The following is a 14,789-nucleotide window of genomic DNA, read 5'->3' as shown; positions in this document are numbered from 1 at the left end:
AGTGGCTATCTGAGGACCCCCCCCCCCACACACACACAGAAAGCTCCCTGAGGGCAGCACCATGTCCTGTGTGACCTGATTACCCACACAGTCCCCTGTCTAGCACAGGATAGATGCTGGTAATACTGGTTGAGGGAATGCTGCTGCATGTCAGAACTAGAGAGGCCCATGGTGACAACCAATTGTCCCCTATTGCTTCTGCCTGTCTCAGTGTCATGGCTGGAGGAAGAGTTTTGGGGAGGATGAGTGATTTGCTCAAGGGCCCAGTGACTGAGGGACCCATTACCAGTTCAAGCCTAGGGATCTCCACTTCCTGCTTGTCCACCCATCCCCTGCTCCACCCCTTTGTAATTTCTGGAAAACCCCAAACTCCAGGCTGAGTTCCCCTTGTTGGTTTTGAAGGTTTAGGAAACAAAACATCAAGCCCAGTATGATTTTTTTTTTTTTTAATTTTGAAGATAAGGGACCCATACCCAGAGGGGATTCCATCTGTCGGTAGGCAATGTGGACACGTGCCTAGAAGTTGAAGCCTTGGTCCAGCAGGCGGTTATCTCTACTTGGGTTTGTCCTTGAAATACCTGACGCCTCCTCTGAAAGCCTGGATCATTGGTGAGTCTTGGGAGTTCTGGGTCATGAACTGGGTGCTTGCTTCGGGCTCTCTCAGATGGAAGCGGTTCAGAAAACTTTCCATATTCCAGGAGCCTGGAAGAACAGATGAGCATAGGGAGTCAGTAAGAGGGACCGTGCACCTGAGAGCTGGCAGGGATTGGCCAGCTCTGGGGGCATACGACAAGCAGACTCTCCCGGCTGTGGGGCTGTGAGGACAAATTCCTGGGAAGCCTTCTGGCCCCTCGCTGCCAGGGCTGCTAGCAGAGTGGTCAAGAAGTAGCAGAGTTAGTTGCCTGCTGATCAGAGGACAATGGGGACTAATCCCAGACCAAGTCAAGGCTACCTTGGGAATCCTTTCCCAGGGCCCCTTATGTAGCATACCAAGGCTGGGGATGTAGCTCAGTGCAGAGCATTTGTCATGCAGGCAAGAGGCCCTGGGTTCAACCCCCAGCCGGGAAACAACCACCACCACCAATAATATTTAGCACAGGTTGCCTTCTTTGCCTGCACAGAAAGGAAATGCCAATCAGGTGGGCCCATCACCCCTCCACCCACCCCCTCTTCCTGCAGCTTTCCTGACCCCATGATTGAGGCTCCATTGCTTCTTCTCTCCACACCTGGTCACCCCAAGTGCTGGGGCTGAGACTGGCGGGGCTGTCTGTGCTGGTTCTTACAGTCTCTCCCCAACCACCCCGGGCAACAGGGCTCGCCCTGTGTGGAGGTGCAGCGATGGCATTTGGATTCGGGGGGGGGGGGGAGTGAGTGTGGGAGAAATGTTCCTAGGCTGGGCCTGGAGACACTCAAGCAGCCCAGTTTGAAGGGGGCTCTCCTCAGGGGGAGACGACACACCAGGGGTCACATCTTCTGGGGTGAGTGTGAACAGGCCTCCTGGCAGGGTAAGGAGGGCACTTCCTGGGACACCGGCACCAGGGAGAGGTGAGGGAAGTGGTCAGAGGCACATTCCCACGCTCTTGTTTCCCAAAGCCTGAGCCTCAGGCACCCTGGGCAGATGGTTGCCAGAAAAATACAGGAAGCCCAGTTTGGATTTCAGATAAACAACAAATAATTTGTTATGTGTTCCACTTATTACACAGAACATACTTAGACTAAAAACTTTTTCATTGTTTAACCAGATTTCAAATTTAATTGAAATTGAATCGCATCCTGCATTTTTTTTTTTCTTTTGGGGTCTAAATCTAGCCGCCTTCTCTGGATGGAGAGAACACTCAGGAAAGGCCTTGTTCAGAGCAAGTTAGCAAGTGGCAGATTTGCCATGGTCTGGTCAAAACCCATCATCTCCAGACAGAGGAGGGTTAAGGGCTGGCAGCCTGGAATTCTTAAAGCCTCACCTGAGAGCCACAGGTCACCAGTGCCACACCTGTTGGCTCCTGTGTGTACCCATTGCTCTTTTCATAACAAGAAGAAAATGAGTCTGCCCAAATGTTCCTCTTCTCCATTTACCCTCTCCCTCCAGGTGTTTCAAAGATATTCTCAAGGAGAGGACAATTTTTGATCCCCAAACCAAAACACAATAATAGTAATAAAGCAAATAATAATAATAGCAGCAACAGGACACCTCTGCAGTGCCTTCTGTGTGCCCGGTGCTCTCCCAGGAGCACTATACATATTAAGGGTCATATTATGGGGGACTGGGTATATCCCTGGCTCACCGATGGGACGATGGGACCTAGTGCACTACTGGGGAGAAAACTTCTTGGGAGGCAGGGATGAGGTCAAGGTCTTTCCAGGTTCTCTCAATCCCATCTGACTCAGTGACCGTGTACTTGGATTGACCTTGAGAGCTGCAGAATGAGGGCTTGCAGGGGTGTCTCAGGGAAAGGGCAGGGAGAGTCCAGCTTGTTGGATGGGTGCTGACTGCCCTGGTGCTTCCACGGTGTGGCTTTGTGTCACTCCAGAGCCCTTTTGGAGGCACTGTGTCTGGTTGGAGCCTCTGCACCACAGGGATCGTGATGGCTGTAGAGGAATTCTGGTCTAGGAACCTGGGAAACTTTGGCAAGTGTGCATGTGTGTGCACACCAGTGCATGTTTGTGTGTGTTCACGTGCATGCCACGGAAAAGGCTCATGGGTAAATTGATGTGTGGCAAACACAAGGGGACAAGGGGCCTTCCCCATTGAGTGGGACAGGAAGGAACCTGGGTGGCAAGGAGGGAATTGAAACCAATCACGAGATCAGGGCAAGATGATGGAAAGAAATCCCCTATACCCTGAGAGAGACCAGGCTCCCCTCACACGGGAGCACAGGCCTGCCTGCTCAGAAGCTGCCTTCTGTCTGAGCTCAGAGTTGTCCCTGGTGTCTCAGGATTGTTCCCAGCCCCATTTCCGACAACCCTGTGGTTCTCGGGCTCCTTGGGCAGCTGTGGCACCCAGGCCCTGTGCTGGCTAGCCTCGGGCCACTTCCTCCCCTGGCTCACCCAGGACTCCTTAAACACCCCCCCCCCCACCACCACTACCACTCTGTTTCCTGCCACAGAGGGCGAGAGGAACTGACCCTGAGCAAGTTCTAGAAGGAAGAGGGGTGAGTCAGGCCCTCAGGGGTGTATGGGGAGAGATGGGGAGCTGTGGCTTCTGTGGTCGCAGCTCAGAGGAAAGCCCCTTCCTGTATGGCACTGCTCTGTCCCCGAGCTGCAGGGAAGCTGCTGCCACGCAGGAAGAGGGCTGTGTCTGTGCCAGGGCCAGTGAACTTGCAGCCAGGCTGGACTCTACCTGGGACAGGGCAGGGGCGGTGAGTGCACTCCAGAGGCCTCTGGGGGAAGGCAGCCTGCTAGTCTGTCTCTTGAGCTGTACAGTGGCAGCCACACAACGTCCTGGGCTCCTGGGGTCAGGGCTGCCACCTGATGTGTAGGTTGGTCCCTGCAGGACCCATTTCTGCAGAACCAGCTGCACACCCTGCCTCGAGGCCGTTCCCTCCCTTGCTGGTCAGTGCCACTGGAGACCTTCTTAGGTGAGGGCTGTTGGATGCTGGACATGTTTGGGCAGGAGGGGGTTGGGGGACAGCTCATTTAAAGCTTGGGTGTTTCTGAGCCAACATTCTGTGCCTGACCTCCCGTCCGACACCAGGTGGAAGGAAGGACCCCTGTCTCTAGCAGTGGGGGTGGCCTCGTTCTCTGATTCTCAGTCCTAGGGACAGCCATGGCTGGATGTTTGGAAATGACTCTGGAGGAGGATGTCTCGGCAGTCACTCTTTCCACTTCCAGGTCCTGAATCTGAGGGGCTGGCTCTGCACAATTTGGCTTATCACACCATCCCCCTAGCTAGCTCCCTAGGGCCTGTGAGGGCCAAATGGGCCTCCAAGAGACTGAGAAGGGGATGTGCCCCCTTGTATTGTCCTGATTCCCCCAGGCTCAGGAGAAGGCGGAGACAGCGCCTCTGCTAGAATGCACATGCTCAGTTGAGGGGACCTGGGATGCAGGGTCCCTTAGCTAACACTGGCAGCCATCCCTGGGCCTCTGTCAGGCAAGTGGGATGAGTGCTTTACCCGGTCTCACTCCTGCCCTCAGTGACTTTCTAACAACACAATCCACAGAGGACAAATAAAAACTAGTCCCTGGAAGGGAGGCCTTGGCCAACAGCTGGGGCCCTTGACAGATGCTCACAAGCCCTTCCGTGGGCCAACTCTTAGGCTTTTCACCAGCAAAGGACAGTGCTTCCTGACCCCTGACTTGCCAAGGACATTCCCCACCGGACTTGTCACTTGTCCTTTGAGGGCTCTGAAGTGTTTCCCTGTCAGCCTGGGGACTGGGACTGGGGACTGGGAAGACAAGGGTGGGCTGGAGAACAAAGGGGCAAGGTTTTTTTTTTTTTTTTTTTTTTTTTAAAGAGAGAGTGAGAGAGGAGGGAGGGAGGGAGAGAGAGAGAGAGAGAGAGAGAGAGAGAGAGAGAGAGAGAGAGAGAGAGAGAGAGTTTTAATATTTATTTTTCAGTTCTCGGCGGACACAACATCTTTGTTTGTACGTGGTGCTGAGGATCGAACCCGGGCCGCACGCATGCCAGGTGAGCGCGCTACCGCTTGAGCCACATCCCCAGCCCCCAAAGGGGCAAGGTTTTGAGCCCTTGAGCTTGGCTTCCTGCTCTGGAGGGACCTGGGCACCTGTCCCCCAGCTGCCCTGTCCCCCTGGGCAGGTGACTCCTGTCTAACCACGGCTTCCTCCCTCTTCCCTGCTCTACTCTCCTACTTGGCAGGGCACTGCTTCTTGTCAGGGGACGGTGGCCCTGAAGAAAACAACAAGAATTCAACTCCAACCTAATAACCGCCCCACACAGGGCCCGGATCGGGTCTGTAATTTGTCTGGCTCGTCTGGAGCTGGCTGCGGTGATAGAAGCGCTGATGCCTTTCTCCTGAGATTAATGATGTCCTGGTGGTGGTGGGCGGGAGGCCCGAGCCTTTTATTTTTTGTGCCATTAAATGATATCCAGAGACTTTCACTCAGGAGCTGAAAAGCCCTCGTTCCATCACATCCGATTACTCCTGGAGAATATTTGCTGAGTGGCTGATCCTGCAGGCTCCAGAGGCGACAGAGGCCTGAGGAGGCGACACTTGGCCTGTGGTTGGCGTGAGACAGCAGGGAGGCTGGGGCAGTCCCAGGGTGGTGAGGGGCTACCAGGTCTCCTCTGAAGAAGAGAACTTAGGAGAACTGGAAAGCGGAAGGATGATTCCCACCTGTCCAGCAAGTAGATCACCCAGGCTTCCCTTCTCCATCTTGAGGCTGAGGGTGAGGACCGGGAAGGGAGCCAGAGAAGGAGGCCCGAAAGCTGCTCTGGTAGCTCCCAGTTATCAACTCCAACATTTGGTAGTGGCAGAGGTTGGCTGGGACTTGGGGATTCTCTGTTGTCTCCCCATGATCTGTCTGATGTTCCTTGGGACAGCTGATGTGTGGCTGGATGGGGCATGATTCTCTAGGACGTCTGCCTCCTGCCCATAGAGATTTCAGGCAGTCTCTAGCCAGGGTGCTTGTCTGAGTGTTGCCCAGATGGCCCCAGCTGGGTGGCTGCCAGGACCCTAGTCCTACCGGCCCTGCTAGGTGGGTGGGGCCCTTCGGAGGCAGAAGAGAGCAGCCTGCCGCAAGCCCACACGGTGATCAGGGGTGGTCCCTGGGGGTCTGGTGCTGGGCCAGGTGAACCACCATGGGAGGTCACCGCGGGCGGGGTGGGCTGTTTTGCAGTGGGCTGGGTGTGTTTGTGTCTGTCTGTGTGTGAGCTGGAGGGGGCCTGTCTGAGGGTGCTCTCCACGCAGGGCACCTTTCCCTCTGGGCCTCTTCCCTCCAAACTTCCCTATACTCTTCATGCCCCTCGCTCCTCAGGTCCCTGGAGTTCCTTGCAGCGGCCCTGTTCCTGCCAGTCAAAAGCTTCCCACGGCTGATGGCTGCTTGGGGCTCTGGGGCCCTCCTGTCCTTGGCCCCACTATGCCCTATGTTTCACTCACCTGGGAGCCCCGAGGCCTTCAATGCTACAAGCAAGTCGTAAGCCTCACTGTATGGCAGGCCTCTGCCTGTTCCTTCTAACCCTGAATCCATCTGGTCTAGAACCCCAAGCACCCTTGCCTGCCACCCCTATCCTGTTCTGCAACAAGTGAGCTTTCCCTCCAAAGGCTTCTGTGTGCCCCTGTGAGGGGGCAACCGAGCCACCCCTCTAGTCCCTGCCCAGGCACTGTGGCACGATCCTGGACCCATGGCCTTGGAGTGGCTCTGAAGCAAGCTTTGGCATTTGATCTCTCATGGGACAGAGAGAGAATTTTTCCAGTTTGTTCACCAGAGGATCATGAACACAGCTTGTCACCTCTGGGTGAGGCGACTGGAGTGTGGCATGGTGCAGACCACAGCTCTCCAGGAGCTCAGCCGCAGCTTTTTACCTGAGGGAAGGACAGACTGTCTGCGGCTCAGGGCAGCAGGATGCAAATTCTCCCTGTCTATCCCTGGCCCGGGGCCCAGAAGTCTGGTGGTCTGGGTGGAGGGAGAAGGTGCATGGCGGCAGTGGGAAGAGCCCTTCCCCAGGACTTAAGAAGATTGGTCAGCTCTTAGCTGCAGACCTTTGGTCAATCCTGTCTCTCACTGTTCTGGGCTTCAGTTTTCTTGTTTGCCCCCAGGAGATGTGGCAGCTGTCCTGCCCAGCTAATATGGTGGGCAAGGCTCCAGTGAAGGGCAGGGCAGACTGGTGGCCCTGCCTGCTTGGGGTTGGGACAGGGAAGACATTTGGCCTGGAGACTGTCATTTGTGGGCACTGTCTCTTCAGGTGCTGGAGAGGTGGCCGTCTCTTCAGGTGCTGGAGGAAGTTGATGAACATGGGGGTGTGAGAATGTTCAGATCCATATGTGTGTGCGGGGAGCTGGGCACAGTGACAGGTGGTGAAAGGAAGGAAGGCAGAGGTGAGCCCCTCTCTCAAGGAATTTCTGCTTCGTGGTGGAAGAAAGGCTGACAGGTGCGGAATGGGATTTAGTGGCAAGGCAAAAAAGATAGAGGCAAGGTGCCTGAGGAGGCCCAACAGAATGTTGTGAGAGGGGACACAGTGACGGGACACTAACAGGAGAGGGCAGCGCCAGGCTTGGCCGAGAGGGAACAAAGTTCGGCCCAGGGGTTATTGTGGATATTCACGAGGAAGTGACAGGTGTGCTCAGGGCAGGCAGGGCCTTCCAGGACTGGGCGAGGGAGAAGTGGTGTGCCCGGGTCAGCAGGCAGGTCTGTAGTTGGGGGAGGTTGTGGGTAGCTTGACAGGAATAAAAAGCAGGGGTGTTCTGGCAACGTGTGGTGCCTGTGAAGGCTGCTTGCGGGGTCCCTCAACGGCTTCTGTTGTTCCTCTGGAATCTACAAAACTCTATCTAGAAGCCAAGTCTGAGGCTGCTTCTTGGAAAACATGTAGGGGGACCATGAAAATCAGAGGAGCCCAGAGGCCAGAGCTGGGACTTTGGGTGTGAGGAGGATGGAGAGCAAGGACAGGAAGCAGAGGTGGAAGTCTAGTATAGGGAGGCCTGAGGGAACACTAACCTAAGCTGAGAGGCAGAGTGTGGCCTTTGGGACAATGACAGTGCAAGGCAGCCTTCAGGCCCTATTGGCTTCAGGGTCCCCTGCCCTTCCCCCATTTGCTTAAGCTGCTTGGATGTCTACCTTGCTCTTTGTGAGTGCCAGCTCCCCACGGGCTCCACCATGGTGACACACATGTCCAAGAAAGTAGGGACAGGTGGTTCCCTTGTCTACTACCAGCACCCGGCACCACCATGTAGGACCTAGGTGGTGGGAAATGTGGGCCATGGAAGGAGGGGGAGGGGCATGACCACGGGCTTCCTCAACCAGAGGCAGGGTAGCTGGACCCCTGCTGGGCCCTTGCCATGGTCCTGGTGGCCCACTTGCTAGGAAGCCTCATGGGAGGCAAAGGTTGAGTTGGCTAGGGGAGTCAGACCTTGTCCACTCTCTGCATATGTGTGGCAGCCCAGCGTTGAGAAGAGCCCGGGAGGGAGTGAGCACACCAGTCCTGGGTCATTGAGCCTCGGAACAGCTACTTCAGCCCCTCATCCTGATGAGGTAGAAATCAAGATCCAGGGATGCAAGGTGGCTTGTCCAAGGTCACACCATGGATGTTTGAATGTCAAAATGTCCTCAGTTGCTGACCACATGTCTTGTCCTGAGTTACAGGACAAACAGGAATCCTTTGGAGATCTCACCTCCTTGGTCTTGAGCAATGCCACCCTGTCACCTAGATAGATGGTCCCGACAGGTTCAATTAGAATAATCTTGAGCTCTCTTCTCACCCTCAGCCTGTCATTTACACGTGAGTCCCAGGGAAGGCAGGGGTCTGACTAGGACTAGAACGTGATTCTAGACTGGCTCTCTACCATGTTTTTTTCAGTGAGCTGAACACTGTACCACATAGAGAACCTTTAGGTTACTTCAGTTTCGAAACCGCTTTGCCAAAGTTTCTTATAACCTCTCAGCTAACCATCTATGTTGATGCCCCTATCCAGCTTCCACAGCTTGACCTTTCCCCTTCAGTCTCTGGAAGCCATCCCTGATGCTCCCCTCCCTTCACAGCTCCATTCCCATGGAGAGAAAGCTAGACCAAGGCAGGTCCCGGGGCCTGTATTCATTGGCAGGGCCCCATGTCCTGGCCTCTCCAGTGCTGGTCCAGACTGGGGCTGCACAGGTCCCCAAGCACTGCCCAGGTGCCCAGGCCCTCTGCACTGTGATGTTGAGCAAGGACTGCTGCTTCTGCTTTTGCCATCTCTCCCACTGCCTCACATCCCTCTACCTCTGGTGGCCCCCTGTCCCCTCTCTCTCATCACTCAGTTTGGTTATCTCTAGAGTGACATTCCTGGGTGGCTTCTCCTGTTAACATCTCCAAAGGCTTTCCTTGGTCTACCTGCCAATGCTACAGGTTCTCTGCAGGGCCGTCAAGAATCTCTACAATCTTCCCATTTCCTTCCCATTTTCTCACATTTAAAATAAAAATCTTTGCATCTCTGGTTTCCCCAGCCTGGAGCTCCCTGCTCCTTTACTCAAGGATGTGATTCTCTTTCTGTGAGGTCTAGCCCTTGTCCCACTTGGAGCCTCAGGGCCACAGACATCTGTTGCTCCTCTGCAAATGATCACCTCATTTTCTAGGGAGGAAATTGAGGCCCAGAGAGGGTCATTGATTTACCCCAAAGTCACATCATTAGCTAGAGAGTGGAAGAGATATTTCCTCACCCTGCAGTGAAACACCTTTTCCCCCTGCCTGCTGAAGAGGCATGCTGTCCTGGAGAACAGAGGGACCTAGGAAGGGAAAGGACCTAAGCCCACTCGGTGATCTCCTGTGCCCTCAGGGTCATATCTGAGCACTTTAATAACTGAGCTGCTCCGTATTGTTATTTAATCAGTTCCAAGTAAGCTGCTTGAGGGCAGGGAAAATGCCCTGAGCCTGGGGATTAGGTTTTCTCAGAAGCTCCCAGCACAGGGCTAGGCACCTGGAAGGCTGTCCTAGGGCAAGACTGGTACCTTGGCTGCAGCTTCCATCTGGGAAGGTCATTTTCTTGCTTTCATTTCTGGCAGCAAATAAAGCAGCACAGGATCCCAAGGGATTGCACCCAGATGTAAGTTTTCATGTGAATGGAAGGTGTGTCGTGTGTGTGTGTGTGTGTGTGTGTGTGTGTGTGTGTACACGCGCGCATACATGTGCACAGGAACGGTGGTTTGGGCGAAAGTCCACAGGGATTGATAAAGGGTCTTAGGACTGATGGATACCCAGACTCTTGGCCTTGCCACCTGTGACCCAGGATGACAGGTGGCCTTTGCTGGGCCTTCTCATCACTGTGTTTTTTGGAGGTTGGCAGCCATCAGATCAGGAGCCCCAGCTTGGCAAAGGTGGGCAGTGTCTTGGGCATACACAGCCTCGCTTTGTTCCTGGCCCCTGTCACTGTTCCTCCTGGTATCATCTAATCCTCTCTCTTCCCCTCTCCATTCTGCCCTTTGAAGGAAGCACCCAGGAGAGGCTCTCAGACAGGTCTGAGCATCTCCATGCAGGGCTTCTGCATTGGGACATGGCGTCTAACGGGGAGTGTCTGAGACACTGCCTCACTCTAGGAGAATCCCCTGGGGGGTGGGAACATCCTAGGCAAAGGTGCTAATTCTTGGCCCCTGGAAGTCACAGTGCCTGAGCTGGTGGAAAGGACTTCCTGACATCTTTGGTGAGATTGATTCCCAGGATGCTGGAGAAATTTATCTTGGCCTGGAAAAGATGCAGTTTATCTTCCTTCTCTGTATTCAAACTTCAAAGTTTGTCTTTGCTAAAGCCATTTAAAGAGATTTGCAGGTTGGCAAGGTGTAAGGGCACCTGGAGAGGGTTCATGGGTGGAAAGGTCCCCTGGGAGGCCTCTGATTGGTGGCCCCTGGTCGGCATACGTCTGAGCCAGTGCTCTTCTGGACTCCACATTCCCCTTCTCCGGGGCCTCGGGCATCCGGGTTGTGACAGTATCTGCACCAGCTTCTCAGTGGGTGGATGTTGGTCAGGGTCACTGGGTGAGAGGAATTGGATGATGACATCCACCCTCCCACTCACTTTCCTGACAGCCTAGGAGATGTGCTCTTTGTACCCTCTAATGTCACTTGTGCCTTCCACACAGCCCTCCCTGTCCTAAAACTGGGAGGTGTTAGAGTGCATAGGGATTACTTTATTTCCTATGCCCCCAAGAGAAATCTAGGACTATGGGGGGCGTAGCTCACACAGTCACCTGAGTCACCTGCAGTGGGTTGCTGTGGCGAGCTCCACAGCTCCTCCTGCTTCCTGGCCCTGGTGGCTGGAGGACTGAGGCCAAGCAGGTTGGGTTAGTCTTTAGGAGGTTCGGGAAATGGGTCCTGTCCAGTGTCTGAGGAGAGCTGTTCAGAGAAGCTGGTGGAGGGGGCGTGGCTGAGGAAGTCTTTGCCCTAGCACCCAGATGGCAGGGCAGACCAACCAATTAGCCACCAATGAAGATAGACCGGCAGGGTGGCATTCCAGGGCCCTCTTGCACAGATCAGCCTCAATTATAGGGTACAATTACCTGCTGAGGTGTTGTGGGGTATTTGCCTGCACATGCCACACAAAGTTTCGGGGGTGCTTCTTGGTCTTTGGGACTTACTTTTGGGAGAAGACCATATCTGAGGTCAATGTCTCCTTTAAGGCCCCTCATTCCCGTTCACTCCCAAAGAACACCACTTTTTGACCCCAGTCTCCTGGGCTCATGGGTGGGGGGTCAAGGTCCCGATAGCCCCACAAATGCATGAAGGTGCAGTTTTACCCACGAGTCCACCCTGGCTGTAGTGGAAAGAAGGCCAAAGCCTTACCTCGAGATTTGCTTTCCTTGGGAAGAAGAGAGATGACCTCGTCCCTTTCCTGAAGATAGACTAACAACTGGTAGCGATGGAAGCCACTATTTGCTGGTGGGGAAGGAGGCTTGTAGGCTGCAGGTGGAGAAAGGGAGAGACGAGTGGACTCACATCTCTGCTACCCAGGGGAGAGCTCCTGCTTCCAGAGGCTGCTGGCTACTCGAGAAAACCACCCCCTGTGTCTTTCCATGGCCCTGCTGACCTTCCTGGGGCCCCAGATGAAGGCTGACCTGCTGCCTGCCATTATGTTTGGCAGGACCTCCCCTTGGGTATTTTCACTTCAGATGTCCACGTTGGGGTCTGGGGTGGTGGAGGAAAGAAGGTGGTCCTGGAGGAAATGCTCCAGGTTGGAATGAAGGTCTGGGGTGCTGCTGTGGCTTCCAGGGCTCACTGGGCCAGTGGGTGCTGGTGTTGTCCTGTTTTTGCTCTAGTCTATTCGGATAGATTTCCTGCCTCGAGAGAAACCCATCTTCCCCCGCGAGTGTGTTTGGCAGCGAGTTTTTATTTATTTTTTTCAGCATTTCCTTACGAACTCAATCCCCAAAGAAGCCAGTTTCTTGGCTGGGTCTGGAGGACCTGGAAGTGGTTACGGGGGTGGGTGGGACTGGGTTCAAAGGTTTGATCATAGGCGCTGGGGCACCGGGGGAAGGTCCGGCTCCCTCCTCTTCACTCTCCCTCTGGGAGACGCCGGCCTTTTTGGGTGTGGGGGGAAAGTGGGGTGGAGATGTCTCTTATCCTTCCCTTGAGTCTATGCAGGGACCTGGTTTTTGCTGGCCTGGACTGAAACTTCTAAACTGGGCCTCCTTCCAAGAATGCTGTGCCCCCTCCCACTCCCCTCCCCTCTCTCCACCTCCCTCTCCAAGGAGGAGAGTCAGGCGGGAGCCAAGAATCTTCCTGGGGTGGGTGGGGAAGGAGTGTTTGCAGTGAGGATGCTGGTGGGAGGGAGTGGGGGTACTTAGGGCCATCCCCCAACTTTCCTCTCCTGACCGTTAAACAAAAGAGTGACTGGCTGCTTGGCGCTGTTGGAAGGATTTCTCATTGTGTACTTCCGGCCACTGGGGCCTTCAGTGTGCCAACAGCCAGGGGAATTCCTGACTGTTCATCTTTCCCATCGCAAATCAGATGTGTGTTTGTGTGTGTATGTGTGTGTGCGCGCACGCGCACACACACACACACACACACACACTCAGAGAGAACAGAGCAGGGTGTGCCAGGAGCTCTGTGAGTTTGTGGTTTAGGGTCTGTAGTGGGGCAGGTGTGAGTATGGGAACAGCCCGTGTGCCAGAGCTCGGAGGCTGTGGCAGAGGGTGTGTGTGCATTTGGGTAAATCAGCCTTTCTTCACAATCACCGCCAGTGCTGGGGAAGATTTCTGAGCATGGGGTGCTCAATATCTCTTTGTGTGAATGAGTTTGTGGAGGGCAGGTGGGATGTGACAACTTCTGGCCAGGCTGGTGGACATGGGGGTTGCTAGGTACCCTTGAGACGGGCATATTCCATGCTGCCAAAGCCAGATGACCAGGATTCTGTGTGGACAAGTCTGAAGTTGGAAGCCACTGGTGCTATGTCTTTAGGGTAGATGGAGAAGACCCCTCTCACTAGGGCTTTTCTAAAGAATCCTCCACTCAGAACCTCCGGAAGTACAAACTGGGGTGGGGGACACAAATGCTGGGGTGCATAACCTTCACTTATGGCATCTGCATCCTCCCCCACCTCTGCAGGTGGGTATGATCTCCATTTTCTGGAAGAGGAACTGGAGGCTGAGAGGTCAAGCCAGGTCACCAGGAGCTGGGATTTGAATCTAGACCTATGTGGGGCCTAAGCCCATGCTGCTTCACAGACCAGGAAGACTTTGTCCTCGGCCAGCTCACCACCTGAGCATCCCCTGTAAATGGAGTTCAGGGCACACCTTGGGAGTGGAGACCCGAGGAAGGGGCCTGGGGCGCTGGGAGAAAGGGAGGGCAGGTCCTACTCCTATTTTATTCTCTTTAAAACAGCAAACTTGTGAGACACTTGTGCAGATGACATCAGGGTGGACAGGGACCTTTGGGGTTGGTGTTTGCACTTTGCAAAGCAGCACCAGGAAGCTGTGTTACTATGACTGTCATCGAGACCCTGGCTGGGGGAGGGAGCACTGATGGTTTTACTCACGTGTTAGCACCTGGCCCTGAATATTCCCTTTCTTTAAGTCATTGCCCTGAAACGAGAGACAAACAGAGCCACGGTTACTTCTGGGGCAGCGTAGGCCAGCGCCACCGTGCTTTAGTCCCCGGGGTCTGCGAAGCAAGATGGAAGAGGAGGTGCATGGCTGCTCCTGGGGGATGGGCTATGGGGCTTTAGAAGGAGTCCCCAAGGGGCCTGGGAAGAGAAGAAACAAGGTGTCTGAGGGTAGTCTGGAGGTGAAGGACAGACAGCCCTCCCCAAAGGGCTGCCTCATGATCACTGTACCCTGAGATTGGGCCCAGCACTTGATTGTCAACCTGTAGATCTGGGCGCCTAATTGTTCTCAGGGACTTGCTAACCAGCCCGTCCTCTCAGGAGGGAGAATTTGGCTGACTTTGGAGACTTTCAGCAAGTTAGGCATCCTAAGCAACCAGAGGGAGGGGCTGGACGGCCTTGCTGGAGGAAGCTCATTCAGTCACAAGGTCTGGGCAGTTTTTTGGCCTCAGTTTCCCTCCTTCTCTTCCCCCTTCCCTCCACTCCAGTGTCTGTGGGATAATGAGGTGCTCCTGGGGGCGGGCGCTAATTACTGTTTGTGCAGGACTGGGAGATGCTCAGATGAAAGGGACTGGAGCCGGGCCCCTGGGTCTGTGCCACGGTTCAGGACCCCGGGCCATGCCAGGGAGCCCTGCGGCCCCTAGGTGTGGAGTTTTATAGCCTTAATGATGGTGATTAGCATGGTGCTTAATTGATTCTGCCAACACCTAACTGTGCCCTGGCCCCCTTTCCACCCAGCCCTTCCTGGGACGGCTCTTGCCCCTTGCCTCCAGCAGATGCTCATGGGAGTGCGGGAGAATAGGGGAGGGCTAGGAGGCCCCACCTGGGTAGTGGGGGGGGGGAGTTGGTGGTGGGAGTGAGATCCCACCCTGGGTGCCCACTGGCCCCTTCCAGAACCTACCTGACCTGCCTTTAGGCCGCAGCTCATTCATGACTGTCTTCACTTTGGAGTTTCCTTGCCAGTATCCCTCTCCCAGTTTGGGTCTAAGTCACTTTTGGTAGGAAGAAGGAGCAGGACACCCACCCCCTGCACCCAAGAGCCCACCACACTTGGTTTTCTGCCCCCTGTGCAGGTGAGTCTCTTCTTTCCATCCTTCTGGCCTCCCTAGAGGGACAGTGA

At 54.8% G+C, this 14,789-nt stretch overlaps 1 protein-coding gene across 3 annotated transcripts in view; it reads right to left on the bottom strand.

Annotated features, from left to right (window-relative positions):
* Positions 1 to 429: 429 nt before the first annotated feature.
* Pebp4 (phosphatidylethanolamine binding protein 4) overlaps positions 430 to 14,789 on the bottom strand; it is a 187,429-nt gene continuing 173,069 nt past the window's right edge. For all 3 annotated transcript variants that reach the window (XM_026397506.2, XM_026397508.2, XM_026397507.2), the window contains exons 5-7: positions 13,604 to 13,649; positions 11,413 to 11,529; positions 430 to 702 (exon numbers count right to left, since the gene is read on the bottom strand). In XM_026397506.2, coding sequence (XP_026253291.1) covers positions 554 to 702; positions 11,413 to 11,529; positions 13,604 to 13,649 — 312 coding nt within the window. In that variant the 3' untranslated portion in view covers positions 430 to 553. The remainder of the gene's footprint in view (positions 703 to 11,412; positions 11,530 to 13,603; positions 13,650 to 14,789) is intronic.

The sequence above is a fragment of the Urocitellus parryii genome, chromosome 14 (assembly GCF_045843805.1).
Source record: "Urocitellus parryii isolate mUroPar1 chromosome 14, mUroPar1.hap1, whole genome shotgun sequence".
Taxonomy (NCBI): domain Eukaryota; kingdom Metazoa; phylum Chordata; class Mammalia; order Rodentia; family Sciuridae; genus Urocitellus; species Urocitellus parryii.
This window is presented reverse-complemented; position numbering and strand designations above follow the sequence as displayed.